Source organism: Mauremys mutica, chromosome 5, assembly GCF_020497125.1.
Source record: "Mauremys mutica isolate MM-2020 ecotype Southern chromosome 5, ASM2049712v1, whole genome shotgun sequence".
NCBI lineage: Eukaryota > Metazoa > Chordata > Testudines > Geoemydidae > Mauremys > Mauremys mutica.
The window spans coordinates 136,336,264-136,354,056 of record NC_059076.1 but is presented as its reverse complement, the minus strand read 5'-3'; the positions used below and the strand labels follow the sequence as shown (position 1 = coordinate 136,354,056).

The following is a 17,793-nucleotide window of genomic DNA, read 5'->3' as shown; positions in this document are numbered from 1 at the left end:
ATTGGTACTTGAAGGTTCCCCCGTACTGCTGGCTAATGCGCTGGGAAGCAGAGCATTCCTGCACCGAGCACTAGCCCTTGGATGGCTCCTGACCGAGCTGGTGTTCGGGTGCAGCAGAGAACCAAGGCGGTGGCATTGGAGGAGTCCTACAAGGGTCAATGCCTTTGTGCAGCCACGTCGAGCTTCCCCACACAGTCCAGGCCTCTGCTCTCCCCTATATCTTCTCCCACGTTCAAACCTCGTCTGCCTCCCTCAGCCCCTTGTGCATCCCCGCTAAACCATTTAATCCTTCCTTGGCCTTGCTATCTCCAACTGTTCCCAGGGCGCCTTCAGAGTCCCCTGCCGTACCCCGGCTACTTAGCCTGGCCCAGTAGAACGCAGCAGGGGAGTCTGGGAGTCAGAAAAACAAAATCTCGGCCAAAAAAAGGGCAAAAAATTGTAGACCGTCTGTATGTTTTTGTCTGTAGCTGAAATATCAGGCTGGCAGTGTTGGAAATGAGAAATACCTGATAGACCTGGGCAGTACTGTTGGATAATCTTTTTTACAAAAGAAATAATTTGCATTTGTTCATTTACATGTGCTATAGTGCCCAGGAAGGACCTGTACAGGAGGGACTTGCATGTGGGTTGCAGGGGTCTGTGGCTTTCACTTGAACCTGGAGTTGGTTTCAGAAGTGCGACTGCCTCTAGGTAAACAGCCAGTGCACAAGCAAGCCTGACTAGAGAAGACGTGTATTCTCCTCCTGTCTCTCTACAGCAGATCCCTTGTAGTTCTGGAGGATCTGGTCCTAGAGTGAAATCTCTAACAAACTCCGACTTCTGTTGAGACACAAATACTAAATACTGTAGTTGGGGGTATGTGGCCCCATTGTTTCATTATCTGAGCACCTGCTAACAGAATTAATCCTGAGCTAGAAACAAATCTAAATTAAATATTTTCTGCAAAATTCTTTCTCAGTGGTAAACAGCCTTTGATTATATGAAATGAATTTTAGTTATCATAGGACATTTCCTAATGGACATCACAAAACTCTGTCTTAACTGTACTCTCTGTCCATTAACCCCCTGTGTACTGTCAATAGCCTCTCTGCATCCAGGAGTTTCTGATTTGTTTCTGAGTTTGTGTATTCACATAACTGTATGTATTGCTTTCTAAGCATAAGAAGGCTAGACTCCTTGCAGCAATTTACTAGAAGACTGTAGGTTACAAAAGATCAGGCAAAGAACACATTGTTAGATACAGTGGCTGTGGCTTTAAGAGATCTCTGCTCGATCTACCTTTTGGCAGCAGTTTTTCCTCCTCTTCCTACATCTTCACATCCTTTTATTGTCATCTTTGTACTTCTGTCTGTAAGGTATAGTAGCTCCTCACTTCAGTTGGTGCCTGAATGCTACCAGGTTTCTTAAGGAGGAGCACTAGCTTTCTCGATATGGTATTCAGCAAAAAGCATTAGCTCGGAAGTGCAGGGTCACTTTAATTGAATTGTTCTATTTTTCCAGAAGCAAATAGCTCTGAGAGACAGTAAACCTCGATGGCTGCAGGAGAGAGATTCCAAGTTTAGGATAGCTGAACCTGCCGTGGAATGTAGATTGCTTTGAATTAATTAGCTACTGGATCTCCAGTATCTTCATTCCCTAGTTGTTTTACTTCTGCAAACAGTAATCTCTCTGAAAGCCGAAGTGGAGTATATACCTCTGGAATCTAATGGGTCATCCTCTCACTCCACCCATGTGCTACTCTCCAATTGGAAGTGAGGGAGAAAGATGGACTGGATTTATTAATATTGGAGCCACTGAGGAACCACAGGCCATTGCCTCTCGTGCCACCTGAACATAAGTGGCATTAGGAAACAAGTGTACAGGCTTATTGAAAGCTGTAGGAAAAGCAACAAACAAGATCTAAAGCTGTTTGCAATTTAGCAGCATCTTTCGTTAAAGAAGTAGTGCAGGTAAGTTAGTCTAAAAAAATCGTAGCTTGCATAGAGGCACTGTTGTTGCTGGGTGATGGATTTAACCAGGAAACTTAGAAATCAAGTAATCTGTCAGCTCTTTAATTATTTAATCGACCAAAGTAAGACAATACTTGTTGTGTTTCCATGGGTTTTGCTGCTTGGTAATGAAATCTATTGCTTGTTTCTTGTGTTCTAGATGCCTGTGTGTTTAGGGATGCAGAATACCTTTTTTGATTCTAATTAGACATCAGTTTACTGTATGTATCCAGAAAACAGTTACAGAAATTGCATGGGGAGATACGAGCAAGGAGAGATCTTCTGTCTTTTAAAAAAAACTAGTAATGCTAAAACATTGTCACAATCTGTCCTTTACATATTGCGAAGTGTAAAAAAAAAAAAAAAAAGGAATATGTAATATTCTCATATATCTGTCTAAGATGAGATGCTGGTAGAACATCCCTGCTACGGTGGCCATGTAACTGATCTTGATGAACTTAAATAAATAACAGTCCAGGAATGAATATTGTTAGTCTAACGACATTCTTTTACCTGAATATCAGGCCTCCTTCTCTTTCCACTATATTTTTGTTGTTTTTGCTGCTGCTTCATGGAGGTTCATGGTATGTCAGGATATAGAAATTCTGTCTATGTGTGGCTTGGTTTTGTTTGTTAGCCTGCCTAGTTGGTTGGTTACTATTCATTTTCCCATTTCTCTGGTTTATGTAATTTTTTTTTAATGTGCTGAGGCTGTCTTGTTTGCTTCCATAGGCTGCTTTCACTTTTATGGGCAAGGAGAAATTCTGCCTTTCCACATGCTGTAATATGTCTTTTTGTTTTTTTTTGTTCTGAAGCAGGGCTGAAGGTACTTTGGTCAGCTAGTCGGGTGATTCTGTCAGCACTCGGCAATGCTGCTCTAGTTTTGATCCTTTCAGTGTTTCCGTTATAAAACTTGTTTTACGTGGGTCTACAGACTGGTCACTTTGAGTTCAGTGTGAATTATAGTTGGCCACAGGTTCAGACCAGATGGGGTGTGTGTTTTTTTTGTTTTTTTTTGGCTTGCAGAATGTAAGTTGCAATAGAATTTGTCCAGCCACAGTTCGAGATGGAAATGCCTTTTGGTATTCGTCTCCCTTTTTTGTTTTGGCTTTTTGTTTTAATTAAAAAGGTTTTTATTTTAAGAACGAGTATTTCTCATTAACACATTATGTGGACTCAAACACACACCAAAAATCTTACTACCCTGGGTGACTGTCATTTTACAAACTCTTCTATTCTGAGAGTCCAAGATGGGGACTTTAAGGCCCATATTTTATTTTAAACTAAATCAGACAACAGTTTTAGCTGTCTTGCACCACTGTTTTCACAATACTCATCAACACAAAAGGAGAGTTATACAGAATGACTTCACTGAGACTGTCTCTGTTGAGATTTGACTCGTACCAGATTGTTTGGAGCTGGTAAGCACTTGCACTGGGTCCTGCATAGTAACAATAGTGCACTCTGCCCATGGTGGTCTCTCTAATCATGTGAAAAAAGGCCTGTCGATAAAATGACAGCATGCCGCGACAAAACTGTACAGAGTACTGCCAGAAGCTGGGTATTATACTTGAAGGACCCAAAATGCCCAAACAAAGTCAGCTTTTTCCCCACAAAGTTAAAATACCATTATGAGATTGATAGGCCTCTGTAAGTACAGTCACTGGATGAAAGAGGGACTTTCAGTGGCACCTGTGCTCCTAAGTCACTTAAGTGCTGTTGGAAATTCCACCTGAAGTGAAGAGCCTTAACTTGGAGAACGCCTGGGTCTTGTCAGATTGTTGTATCTCTGATGATTGGGTTTTTCCCACCCTCCACATGTAGCATTATGTCTGGAATTCAAGCCACAGATCCCAGTAGACCGTGACTATGTTTTGAGGATCTAATGAAATGGTACTGGATAGCAGCACTTTCTTTTCCTTTCATTCCGAGAAAAGTAAATGGCCCAAAGCTTTTATCTGTGTGTCAGCCAAATCCTGAGTGGTCATTGTTCCCTGGCTCCTCTTCTTTTTCCTGATCACCTAATAAAAGCGCCTATTGTGTGTAAACCCCATGCAGTTGTGCTGGACAGTAACTGTTGTAAGAAGTGCAGGAAGTGTGGAAGTGCCATAGTTCCTCTTGCTATGGTGGGACCCGTCACTCCTACGTGACACCTGTAGAGGAATGCTGGCCAAGAGAATGAATTTTTTTTTTAAAGAAAAGAGTAGAATGTATTCTGCTAATTAAGCAGCTGCACAGATCTCTGATTCTAAAAAGGGAGTTGTTTTGTAATCACCTCTGGGAGGCACCCTTGCATATTGAGCTGTCCGGTGGGCTAACTTGATGACTCAGCTTGGGCAGTCTGTTGCTTTTGGAGAAAAATCTATCAACACAGCCTTTTTGCTTTGTTCTGAAGGCTGGGGTAGCACTGTCATTACTACAGACAGTGACCTTTTGTTAAGTGGTTTTATTACTACTAAGGGGGCAGTCTAGCACAAAAAAAAAAAAACCCAACAAGGAACAGTAAGGAGAATGCTTTGATACCAGACAAGGCTGATCCCTGTGTTTGTGTGTGGATGCATGTTTGCTTGTGATTGCGCAGTTAGGAGGAGGTTGCCTGATGCATTATTTCAATATGATGTTTTCTCTCTCCGCAGCCAGCAGTTGTGAAAATCAGATCTCCCCCTCCCACCGCCCCACTCTTGTGGGTTGGGATTTCCCACTTACCAGAAGGGTGTCCACGATTGATAAGATTTAAGAACAGCCTTTTTCTTCTTGCAGTGGAAATGAGGGATTTTAAAAAGAGCACTGAACATACTCTTTGAATAGAATCTCCAGTCTAATAGGTTAATGTCCAATAGGGTATAAAAATACACTTTTCCCCTGTAGTCATGTGGTAGACTTTGGGTCAAGGATGTAACTATGGTACACGATGATTATGGTTATGGGTTATGGGCACTGCTTTTGTAGTGCACTTTCTGGGCTAGCCTGTGAAATTGGAGCGGATCATGCTGAGACTCACTGACACCTCAGAAGCTGTTTAGATCTTTCTAGTTATAGGTGAAGGAGGTCTCTCCTGCAAATGCTGGATGTAGGTGCATTCTGTATTGGGTGGGTTCATTATGAGATTGGAGCCCATTAAGAACAGTGAGGAGTATTTTGCATAAAGGGGGAAAATCCCCTAAGGAAAAGGCTAGAGAACATATTAAATGTATGTAGTTATGGCTGCCCAGGTATTCTATTTAAAAGTGCCCAAGATTTATTGAAATGTCTGTTTGGTTTTCAGTAATAAACACATTTAACAAGATAGGCCCAATTCCTGCCATGGCCCCATCACTTTTTACCAGCCAAAAGGGTGAGGGGAGGGAGAGAGGTGTTGTGGGGGTGTGGCCTCAGGGGGAAGGGGCGGTACAGGGGCGTGGCCATGGTTCAGGCGCCGTTGGCCCCCTCACTTTTAGGGAGCTTCCATTGCCCCTGAGTGTACATGAACACTGCTCTGGGCAGGACTCATGGGAGGAGGGCAAAGGTGGCTTTCCATTCCTCCCCCCAACCTTTGCGTGCTCCTTATTCTAGGGAAGGGAGCTGTGCTGGCCCTAGGTGCAAGTTAAAAGAGCCTAAGGAGTGCCCTTCACTTGTACCTGGCAGCCTGTGGTTCCAAGAGGCCGTTGATTTAGAGGCAAATGAAAGATACACGTAAATCCAAACACATCTATGATTCACAGAAGGATCAAACACTGTAATTACTTGTCACGTTGGATTGGGCTATTCTAAAATCAGAATTCTTTTTGGTCCATGCTTTGGCTGTCACTTAATTGGTAAATGTAAATAATACACTTCCTGCTTTAAAATAAGGCTATAATGCCTATAGTGCCTTGTATATAAATCGCACTACGCAACTCTTTCATAGAATTGTAAGACTGGAAAGGACTTTGAGAGGCTATCTAGTCCAGTTCCTTGCCCTTGAGACAAGACTAAGGGTATGTCTATGCTTACCAGGGATCAACGCTGCAGTGATCGATCCACTGGAGGTCGATTTAGCAGGTCTAACGAAGACCCGCTAAATTGACCACAGATCGCTTTCCCGTTGACTGAAGCGTAAGGTAAGTTGATGGTGGCTCCCATCAGCCCAGCACGGTGTAGACATCGCAATAAGTCAACATAAGCTACATCAACTCTATCTATGTTATTCATGTAGCTGGAGTTGCATAATTTATGTCAACATAACCCTGTAATGTAGACCTGCCCTAAGTATTATCTAGACCCGCCCTAGCAGGTGATTTTTTTTTTAACTTGTTCTTAAAATTTTCCAACAACGCGATTCCACAATCTCCGTAGGCAATTTATTCCAGTGTTTAACCACCCTGACAGTTAGGGAGTTGTTCCTAATGTCCAACCCAAACCTCCCTTGCTGCAGTTTAAGCTTATTGCTTCTTGTCCTAGCCTCAGAGGTTAACGATAACAATTTTTTCTCCCTCCTCCTTGTAACAAAATAATCTCAAAACACTTTCCAGAGTTAACGGGCAGATGCTATTTTCATCTGCATACGGGTTGCTCACTGAAATGAGCCACCTCTGAAATAGAACACCTAACGAGTAGGTACCATGTTACTATCATGGGAATGATGCTGCTAATGAGATGATATGATGTTATTTGAGGAGTGGGGTGGAAACTACCATCCTAATGCATACTGTAAGCCTCCTAGCATGCCAAGTAGGAGCATGTTTTTTCTAGAAGCCTGAACAGACTCAGGGAGTTGCGTCAATACATTTAGTAGGAGAAATGTTGTGCATCTTCCCTACTTGAGTACTTGCAGAACATAGCAGCTGAGGAATAGTGCACAGGACCAAACTGTTTAGGACACAAAATGAAGACCAGAATAACCAGTTGAAACTGCAGGAGGAATTTGGGTAATAGAACATACCTAACATCCTACTGTTTCAAAGAATGCCATAAGGTATTTGAGGAGCAGCAGGGATCAGGAATGCTGTTTCATCTCTCTTCTAAAAGATTGCACCTCCATCAGCACATCACCCTCTCACAACAACATATTGCGGTTCGATGCTGACTTGGGTCCTGTCTTTGCTGACAGAGAGGTGGCTTTTAGGGCAGGATAACTAATGCACATGAGATAACTGGCTGCAAAAACACAGTGGAGACAAAGCAGTTTAGTTTTACCGCAAGGTAGACTAGGTGAGGTCCAGCAGGGGGGAGAGGGTTGACCTCGCCCGTGACCTCTTAGAAAAAAACAAGTGCCTTGTCCCCAGTGATTTTTAGCAAGAGGTAACTGTCCCGTGTTTATCGCATAGTGTTTAAAACAACAACAAAAACCTCTTTTGTGTCAGTGAAGAGACAGTCTCAGAGGAAGAGTCCTACCTCTGAGTGATTAACACAGCTTATTGTAGTACCTGAGTGTTTCTTGGAGGGCTCCCATCCAAGTACTAACCAAGCCTAACTCTTAATTTGTGAGGAATGAGGAAGTGTAATATGAGAGAGCTGCTCAATTTTGAAACCTGGTATTGCTTGTTGCTGGTGTGTGTGTGACTTGTGTGTGTCAATCCTTTTAGTTGTAAGGTAACTATGTACATTAGAATGCGAGACGTGTAGGACTTTGTCTTTGTACCTAAGTATAGCCTGTGAATTTCTGGACACTTTTTTCTGGATATTGTAGAATGTATATATGTAGCTGTCTCTATGGAGACAGAGATGCATACATATATTTAGAGAGATGTATATTGTTGGTAGTGTTGCCTGTCTACAGATGTAGAGGATGTAGTCCTTGCACCAATGGTTCACAATCTAAATTAGATGCACAACATAGTCAAATATATAAGATACATGAGCTGTGGGTTGAAAGTTTGAGTGGCGCAGTATTTTAAGGTAAACTGTAGAGCTGAAATATTTCTTAGACATTAACTGTTGCTGACTCAAGAAATCAGCAAAAATGAATCATAGGACTGGAAGGGACCTCGAGAGGTCACCTAGTCCGGTCCCCTGCACTCATGGCAGGACTAAGTCTTATCTAGACCATCCCTGACAGGTGTTTGTCCAACCTGCTCTTAAAAACTCCAGTGATGGAGATTCCACAACCTCCCTGGGCAATTTATTCCAGTGTTTAACCACCCTGACAGTTAGCAAGTTTTTCCTAACGTCCAACCTAAACCTCCCTTGCTGCAGGTTGCGGCAAGTATTTTCAGTACGGGCTAGCGCTCTCATGCTGGTCAAGAGCCTGAAAATAGTGTTTTACAGACATGTGTCCAGCCTCTCTTGCACTTGAGTAAACAGTGCTACTGTACTGTTACCACGTTGACCCAAGTAGTTAGCTAGTTTTTGGGGTCTTGCAGGTTGTTTCCATTTAGGTGGAGAAATTGATGCAGTCCAGTATTTTGTGTGTACACATCCTTGGTAAATAACCAGGAATTATTAGTCCTGTTTTCTTGAACACAGTATGAATCAATCAGGGGACATTTTCTTTGCTCATAGTTCCAAAACTCTTACATCCAGCACTCTGCCCTAAAAGCTCTCTGTAGGCTTTTTGCTTAGGGTCTTGCTCCCAATGCTTGTTCTGGCTGTCTCCTTGGCTCTCTGCTGCTGCTTCCTCAGCTTTGGTGCTTCTGCCGCATCTCTCCGACGCATACAACTGCAAATGAAATCAGTCCTCTGCCCCCCTCTATTTATTATCAGACCCCTGGGATTGCATAGTGCAGCCACTGGCCAGGCTTGCCATGAGGTCTAGTCCTTGGGTGGTAGTTTCCCATAGTTACAGCTACCTCTAAACAAAGGGGCATTTAATTGTTTCCTCATTTCCCCTGAATGGAAGGCAGTCACCATGCCCAACAGCCTCAACCAGCTAGGGTGACTGCCCATCCCCGAGCACAGCATACATTCTTCAGTAGCTGGCTTACTGATGAAGCTGTGTACTTCAGTAAGTAACTAGTGCTTTTAAGCCGAATGGCCCTGTGTTTTCAAAAATTATTGTGCATTTTTCATATAAAAATGAGGCCCCTTTCTAAGGTGTGTCAAGCAGAATAGCTAAAAACTTATGACTGATTTTTGGGTGTCTTAACTTCTGAAAATTTAGGCTGAAAGGATCCCCAATTACAGTTGAAGCTTTTATCAAGGTTACCACAAAGGCTCAGACATTCAAGGAATCTGCATATTTTAGCAGAGGTTCCTTTTGTTTTGACTTGGTTGGGTTTTTTTTAAAGTTGCTCATGATGATGGGATTCAGTGTGCTAATCATCACAGACCCAACCATCTTATCTTGGAGCCAGTTTGCCAAAGAGTGAGTTTTCTAGGAGATCTGATATTAAAACATCCTTGGTCAAAGCTAACTGCTACAGTCCATTAATTTTAATGACTTGAAGCAATTTAAGGTGATTTAATGGCTTTTGAAGGGTATTTTTGTGGTACAAAAAAAGCACGTATCTGGCTATTCTGTATGTTCTAGTGCAGGCAGGTTGGAGATGCCACCAGTGAAGATGTATAAATATATACTTAAAAACATTTGGCATGCAGACATCCTGTTTCAAATTTGTGTGTAGCCTTAGTCTTGTTTCTTCTTAAGAAAGCAATTCTTTCATTTTAAAAAAGGAGGAAATGTGATATATCATTAGCAAAACTTATGGGAAAAACTTTCAGTATTTATTGAGCAGATGTAAGAAGTCTGCAATAAATTTTGCACGTTGCTTTCTTTAACATGGAAGGGTGCATGCTGGCAATCCATTAGACAGAGAATTATGTTGTACATCAAACAAGATGCTTGGGTTGGAGGAAAGCTGTTGCCTCAGAAGATGCCAGCAGCAGAACATTTTTTTTTCAATTTTTTTTACAAGTATCCAGAGAATGTGTTTTTATTTGTAATCTAGTAATATTGCATGGCTCAAGAGAGCTTATTACTAAGCTTGATAACAAGAAAGTTAAAACTGGTTATTAAAGGAATTGCTAGGACACATCTCCCTGAGGAATTTAATAATGGAAGATGGCATAATGGATTTTTGTCTTTTTCATTTTGTTGCTAGATCCAAATGTAAAAATGTAAGAAATCAGGAAGTACAAATATTATTGTCCTGATCTCTCTCTGCTGGCCTATTCATCTTTATTGTGGGCTTTTCTGTTTTTGTTTTTGAGACCAAAAATCCTAAACAGCGACATAAGTTAGAATTTCCTACCTGACCGGCAGTGCCAGGAATTGAACCATCACATTCTTTAAACTTTGTACATTACATCTGAGTCATTGAAATGGCTTGAAGTCAAAGGGCGGTTGTTTTTCTGAACATGTATCTTCTAAATCTACAGAATGGATATTAACATTTACCATTTGCAGCTTTTGATTAGAGGGCCATAACAAGCTGTGTACTGAATATATATAAAATCTGTTTTTTTTAAAAAGCTTTAAAAAGCAAGGAAATCATAAGGCTTCAACATTTTCTAAATAATCCTAATTTAAATAGATACCCTCTAGGGAGCAAGAAGAGTTGGTTATGCATGTTTTTGACCGATAAAAAGATTTGAAAAACACAGTTAAATTGCCAAAAAGTTGAAGCGTGATTACTAGGGTTTTGTTGGCAACTAAATAGGAGGAAGGTAGTATTTTCCTTTAGTGAGCAAAGAAGCCAAAAACATATTTGTTTCTTCCTAGAGCAGCTAGAATAATCTACACATTTTAACTATGTTGGAGGAAGAAAAATTGTTTTTCTATTGATACTGTCTTTCCTAAATAGTGAATTTACTATGTTGCTTGCAAAGTCCTTGTCTGTAAAACTGAAGTGGGCAAGGTAGTCTAGAGACATTTTTTTTTAATGTCCTTGAAACCACTTTTTTCTTTATGGATCACTGTATCTCTCTTTTGTCTCTGATCTAATCTCTCATTTTATAGGACTATGCTACTTGCTACACAGATGGGGTTTTTCTTCTGAGTTTATAACCTAAATTTTAGATTCAAGATTGGCAATCAGCAGGGAAGGAATGGGGGTAAAGAAGGACCAGTGTCGTAAGAAAATATGTGGCTTAGGGATTTATGTATGTGTAACGTGAAGTCCTAGCCCTACAGGACTCAAAAAACTTCAGTGGGGCTAGGAGTTGACTCATAGTTTGGTGAATAAAGATAAAGGTAGGAGATTGAATACTTTTAACTCCTTTATTGTGTTTTAGGGTGGTGGCATAAAAAAAGGTTCAAAGACACTTTGTAGAAGAAATGAATGCAGAGGGTAGGAAAGCTGGCTTCATTGGTGGGATGGGTGCCATACGAAATAGATCATTAATTATTTTCTTTGCTTATTGGGTTTTAAAGCCCTCAGCATTAAAGTGTGCCAACAAAAACAATTTTGCTAAACATTTAGAGTAGAAAGATCTTCATCGTTTACTATGGAATTGTTAATTGCTTTGTTTGAATTTGAATCTCTTCATAGCACATCCTCTTTTTTTACTGGGGTTGTTTATGTACAGGATTCTGCTCCTTTAATATCAAACTGGGGCTTATCTATCTTGATACTTGATTCTGTGTGGATTTTTTTTTTTTTCAGGAAAATGGTAAGAATTAATACATAGTAGACTTGATGGAATTGTTTTTAAATGTTTGAAGACACAACAGCAAGAAAATGATGGCAAACTGTAGTGCTAAAACCAATCCCCCCAGCAGAGCTCATTCATTTCCATGAATGCAATGTGAACCTTTCTATTGATAACTGATCTCAAACAAGCTGATACAAAACTGTGGATACCTCAAGGGAGAACGTAACGGTTCAGTTACAGACCTGAAGAAGAGCTCTGTGTAAGCTTGAAAGCTTTCTCTCACCAACAGAAGTTGGTCCCATAAAACACATTACTACTTTGTCTCTCTGATATCCTGGGACCAACACAACTACAACACTGCATACTGTTACTTCCCTGTAAACTTTGGATTTTGTTACCGTATGATTTAAAATATTTGCCTAAAACAGGACCTCTTGCTTCCTGATTCATCTGCTTTCCGCTACTTCTATCCCCACCTGTAATCAGTCTGTCTGCAGCTGTGTCACAACTGATGTCTGCTTATAGGACTATGATGTACAAGTAGAGATTTTTATCTTCAGCTGAGGTTCAAGCAGGAGACACAGATGGACTCTCCTTGCCTGTACCCTTAGTAGCAAAGAATAAAAGTGAAAAACAGAGAACATCTATGAGCAGATTCGTTTTAAGTCACAGGTTCAATATTTTCCATAAGACACTGCTGGCTCTTTGGGGTATTAGAGGGTGACGTGAGAGGGGCATTGTGGGACTGTTCCCTACAGTATAACTGGCTAGTGTTTCATTGTCAAGATTTAAACATTTGAAGTGATGGTGCTGCCATCATTACCCTTTGAAGATTATTCTGATACTTTGCCAGAACCTTTCCATTTCTTGTGCCACCCTAAATAATTGTTCTCTCTCCACTGTTTACACCCTGCAAATACTTGTAGATAGATCTGTTCCATCTGAGTCATTGCTTTGCCGTATATTGTATAAAAAAGTGTGGTAAACCTGTAAGGTTCTAGATACAAACTATCCATAGACATATGTTCCCATATAATGAAAAGAGACCATACTTTGTGTTCCATCTTAAACAGATTTTTTAAAATATTTATTAGATACAAAATGCTTTTAGGAAATAAGATTATGCTGAAAATGTACTGATCCGCTGGATGATGAGAAAGAAAAGAGATGGGCCCTAGTTCTGCAAACATTTATGTACATGCTTAAATTTAAGCACGAGTAGTCCCATGCATACATTTTGTGCGGGACTGGGCCTATAATCAACATGTATGTAAACATGTTTATCTCACAGGCTCCTAAAGCATATTCCAAACCTATTGGGATACAAAGTAATAAGTTCAGCCACTTCTGTGTGTGTGGTAATAGCTGTCCATTGCTACGCAATAGTTTTAAGACTTTACCCAATTGAAACCGTAGGACAACTTACGTAATGAGAATCCAATTACTGGAGTTGGAATTCAGCCAAGACATTCCAGGGTTAACACCCAACTTTTTCAAAACGTGCCACTGGACCTTTAATTACCAGGTTAAAACCTTGGTTTTATGACTCATCTGAAAAACAGCATTTCCAGCATAACTGTCCCCTAGGCAACATGCTTGAGCGTTGGTTCGTTATTTACTCAAGGGAAATAGTGCCACCTAATGAAACACTGCTCCTTATGGCAGTGCCCTGGCTTGTCCCTTTTGTTTCCCATCCAAGTAGTGATCAGGCCACAGTGCTACTTAAGTTGTGATAAAATCACAGCCCAGGAGGGATGCTGCAGATATGAGGCACTTTTAATATAGAATGCAAGAATCTTTGAACTCCTTTCATTCATCAGGTTTTATATATATATGAAGTATACAAACTCCGTACTCTGCTAGGCACTAAAAATAATGGACTGAACAGAGACACTGAATTTATGGCTTATTACAACAATCTATAGTTGCTAGTCTTCACTACGGTGACTGGACAGCAAGTGTGAAAAATTGGGACAGAGAGTGGGGGCAATAGAAGCCTATATAAGAAAAAGCCCCAAATATCAGGACTGTCCCTATAAAATTGGGACATCTGATCATCCTAGTCTACACTGGCAACGCTAAAGCTCTCCCGGCGCTCTAAAAAACCCACCTCCACGGGGGGTGTATTTCCCAGCGCTGGAGCACTGTCTACACTGGCGCTTTATAGCGCTGAAACTTGCTGCGTTCAGGGGGGTATTTTTTCACCCCCCCGAACCAGAAAGTTGCAGGACTGCAAATTGCCAGTGTAGACAAGCCCTAACCCCCTCTTTTGTCCTATAGCTGCAGAGGTGTTAACAGGCCACTTGACCTTGAATGGTTCCTTATAATATGTGTTAACTACTTATGCTAAACAACCTGTTTCACCTTGCATTTTGCTGTGACGCTGGGAAGCACCTTTCCCAGACCCAAAGAAGAGCTCTGTGTGGCTCAAAAGCTTGCCTCTAACCAACAGAAGTTGGTCCAATAAGAGATTATAATCTCACTCGCCTTGTCTCTCTAATATATACACACACATTTTTATAATAAAAAGGATAGGCTTTGGTTAAAATAAATGCAGATTCATATATTTCTATTATTACATTGGCCATCAGAGGATAACCACGTTAGTTCAGGAATGCAATGGAAACCTAATAAATAGGATGTGGAGGAGGCTATAGAGTTGAAACAGAGAAGAGCCCCTTAGTTCACACTCTGATTTAGGTGCTTTCATAACATTTTGAAATCATGTGACCTATTTTAGTTAAACAAAAAAACTGTGATGCACAAGATTTTTTTTTTGTCAATTCCATCAGACCCTTGATATGTGGACTTCATGCTCATTATAAATTGAGAGTCTAGGCTGGGGGTAGTGAATTTTTTTTTGGTCAAGGTCCAGATTTCTTGGTCAAGGTATTGTCAAGGTCCCGACTCCAGAGAAGATGATGATGATGGTAAAAAATAAATAAAAATTAAAAAAAAAATGTTTTGGGTCCGTTCAAAAGCGTCTGGCAGTCCGGATTCCGCGTATTGACTATCCCTGGTCTATTTAGTGGCTCTTCCATCAGGATATCTTATTTTTTAACTGGATCTGTTTCTTTTAACGTATGTATGCAGGAACTGAAAAGAAGTGCCTATTGATTGCTCTAGGTGCTTGACCGTGCCTTAAAAATGGACAGCTCCTAAATCACCCTTCAGTCATTAACGTAACACATTTTCCCGTTCCCTCCCAGCTAGATAAAACAACTGACTCTTTTTGGGGGCATCTTCGGACCGTGGTTCATTGCTTGTCCATCAGCCCAATCGTTTCTCTTACTCCTCACTCTCCCTCTTGGGGAAGCACACCGTTATTTCTGCTTTTGTCCTGGGCTGGTCTCCGGGTTCATCCTTTTTAACTTGTGTTCTTTAAATAGCCCCAAGTGTATGAACACTTGGAGCAAATGCAGCCAAATGGAAGTCTCTGAGACACAAAGCTGGATGTAAGTTGGTTAGAAAATGAATATAAGCAGGGAAGTAACATAACTTGTACCCTTCTGGCATTTCATGTGCCAGAGTCTCTGCTGGCGTAATTCGGCTTATGTCAAATGGAGTTATGCCAGCAGCAGATTTGGCCCTAATTGTGCAAAATGAGTGTAACCTCTGTTCCATGTAGGTTGTGGGAGAAGGGTGATGGGTAGGGTATTTGTAGCAGGAAAATTAAGTACCAGGATACTATATTGTAAATTAAAGAGGCCTGCTTCATGTTGTTTTATACCATCTCTAATATCCATAGGCCCAAATTTCTGTCTGTGGCCCTTGTTTTGCACACCTGCTGAATGCCAGATCACTGCAGGTTATGCCCTTCTGCCGCTTACACCACTGTTTACAAGCCAGTGAATTTGGCCCTCAAATACTGCATGTGACTGCTATGTGAAGTGTTCAGGTGAATGTTTTAATGTATTAATGAGTATTTAGAGCTCCCTTCCCACACCTTTTATGGTGAGTTGAACTGAAGAAGGGTTACACCTTGTCCAGTTCCTGGTATAAAGAAGGTCCTCAGTGGTCCTAAACTAGGGTGACCACCTATCCCAAATTGGGCAGGACAGTCCTAAAATGCAGAGTTCAAGTCCCGGTCCTGGGCTGAATAACTCTGGGACAGTATTTGTCCTGGATTCCCTGCAGCGCCGCCCTATGCCTGCCTAAGGCTCAGGGGTGCTGCCAGTCTCTTCCGGGGCGGGGAAGAGCTGAAGTGAGCAGGTGGGAGGGTCTGGGGCTCCCCACAGCATCCTGGGCAGTGCAGCTCTTACCATGGCCCAGCTCTGGCTTCCGGCTGGGTCACAGGATGGGGTCTCGGTGGGGAAGAGGAGGGGTAGGGGACGGGGTTCTGGAACATGGCGGGGCTCCTGCATGTGTCCTGCTTTCGCCTTTCGAAAAAGCCGTTGCCCTCTCCTAAACCAGCAATCTGAATTGTTTAGGGTGGGTTTAAAAATTCAACTTGGCCCAAATACACATGCATCTCTAAGAGTAGGCAGCTAGCCCACATCATCATTCAGAACTGATGGGGCAAATTTCAGCTGGCTGTTAAACCCTTTTGTCCTATGTCTGCCAAGTGTCACTCATACTTTGTGTAACTGCTGATACTGAGTTAAACCTAGCCATAGTGGGAAGTCAACTGTTTTAAGCACGGGTACACAGGGACCCATTCCTGACATGAATTCAGTTTCCCAGTTGTTTGCATGTGAGTGTGACATTGCCTCTTTTTTGGGACACTGTTGGAACAAACGGTATCTGTCCGCTATATCCAGGGTCGGGCAGCTGGCAGGAGAAGACAAGAGCGTGTTTGTCATTCGTGAGAAAGTTCTGGTTCGGGTGCCCTGATGGTTTGTTTAAAAGGAGCAGAACGGATTGTAAAATCAAGCTCTCATTTAAGTGAAGGTTTCATTAGAATTAATTATCCAAGCATACGGTGCCATATTTGGTACGTACCGTCTGGATGCCATTATTTACTCTTTTTAATAGGATCGTCCCTTAGCAGACTTTTGTGTTAATACTTGCACCCATGTGGTCCTTCAGATCTGACGTGTCATGCCGATGTAATTAGGCTTGTGCAGATGTTGACTAATGTAGTATCTTCTGCTGGAAGCACTAAACGCATACAGGACAGCTGAAGCATGAGTTGTGGGTTTTTTTGTTTTTTTTTTTGGTTAAACGCTTTTTGCAGGAGATGGTGACGGTATTGAACATTCTGGGAAATGTTCAAGTCAATAAACAAAAGGTTAAACTTGTCAGTACCAGAATAAATCATTAATGTCTGTAATAGTTTTCTTCTTCCGTCTGTCTGAGAGCATTTATGATGATGAGCTAAGCCAGGGGTCTCAAACACGCGGGGTTATTTTCTGCGGCCTGCAAACTCCTCGTGCCTCCCTCAGCCTTTACCTAGAGTGGCTCCCGCACCGGGGGCTGTTGCTTCAGGCACTGCCCTCAGCAGCTCCCATTGGCCGTGGTTCCCCGTTCCTGGCCAATGGGAGCTGTTGGGGGCGGTGCCTGAAGCAACAGCCACACTCACCCCTGTGCCCCTCCTTCCTCAGGTTCCGTCGGCTTCCCGGAGTGGAGCCTGCCCTGCCCCCGGTGCGCGTCGGGCCGGAGCCTGCCCCCCGAAGTCCTCCTGCAGCCGAACCCCCTGCCCTGAGCCTGCTGCCACATCCTGCACCCCAACCCACTGCCTTGAGTCCCTGCTGCACCATGACCCCCTGCCCTGAACCCCCGCTGCACCCCTCCTGCACCCCAATCCCCCTGTCCTGAGCCCCCTGCCGCACCCCTGACCCCCCTGCACCCCACACCCCAACTCCCTGCCCTGAGCCCCTGCCGCACCCCACATCCCTCCTGCACCCCCTGGGGGCAGGGAGGGGGTGGAGTTGGGGTGGGGATTTCGGGGAAGGGGTTGAAATGGGGGTGGGAAGAGGCGGGGCAAGGGCGGGGCCTCATGGAAGGGGTGGAGTGGGGGCGGGGCCAATGGCGGCAGGGGAGAGGTGTCAGTAAATGCGTCCCTCGAGCCAATGTACTAGTTCTCATGTGGCCCTTGTGGTCATTTGTGTTTGAGACCCCTGAGCTAAGCAGTTAGACCCAAGTATTCAGATTCATTACGGTTCTCACACTTGGACTTAATCTATCTCTTCTCCCCCCACCCCCCCTTTTTTTTTCTTCTCTTCAGAAAGTCCACCGGCAGCGATGTCCAGAAATGGGTATTTTTTTGAAGAGACTGGCAAGTATAATTTTGTTTTCTACTCATTTGTTGCATGTTATATTGTATATAAAAGAAACTACCACAGTGACCTAGCTGTATCAGTGGAAAAATAACTAC

General features: G+C 42.5%; 1 protein-coding gene across 7 annotated transcripts in view; it reads left to right on the top strand.

Annotated features, from left to right (window-relative positions):
• The window catches only part of SLC4A11 (solute carrier family 4 member 11), a 256,975-nt gene that overhangs the window by 92,770 nt on the left and 146,412 nt on the right, over positions 1-17,793 (top strand). For all 7 annotated transcript variants that reach the window (XM_045018780.1, XM_045018782.1, XM_045018779.1 and 4 more), the window contains one exon: positions 17,644-17,694. In XM_045018780.1, coding sequence (XP_044874715.1) covers positions 17,644-17,694 — 51 coding nt within the window. The remainder of the gene's footprint in view (positions 1-17,643; positions 17,695-17,793) is intronic.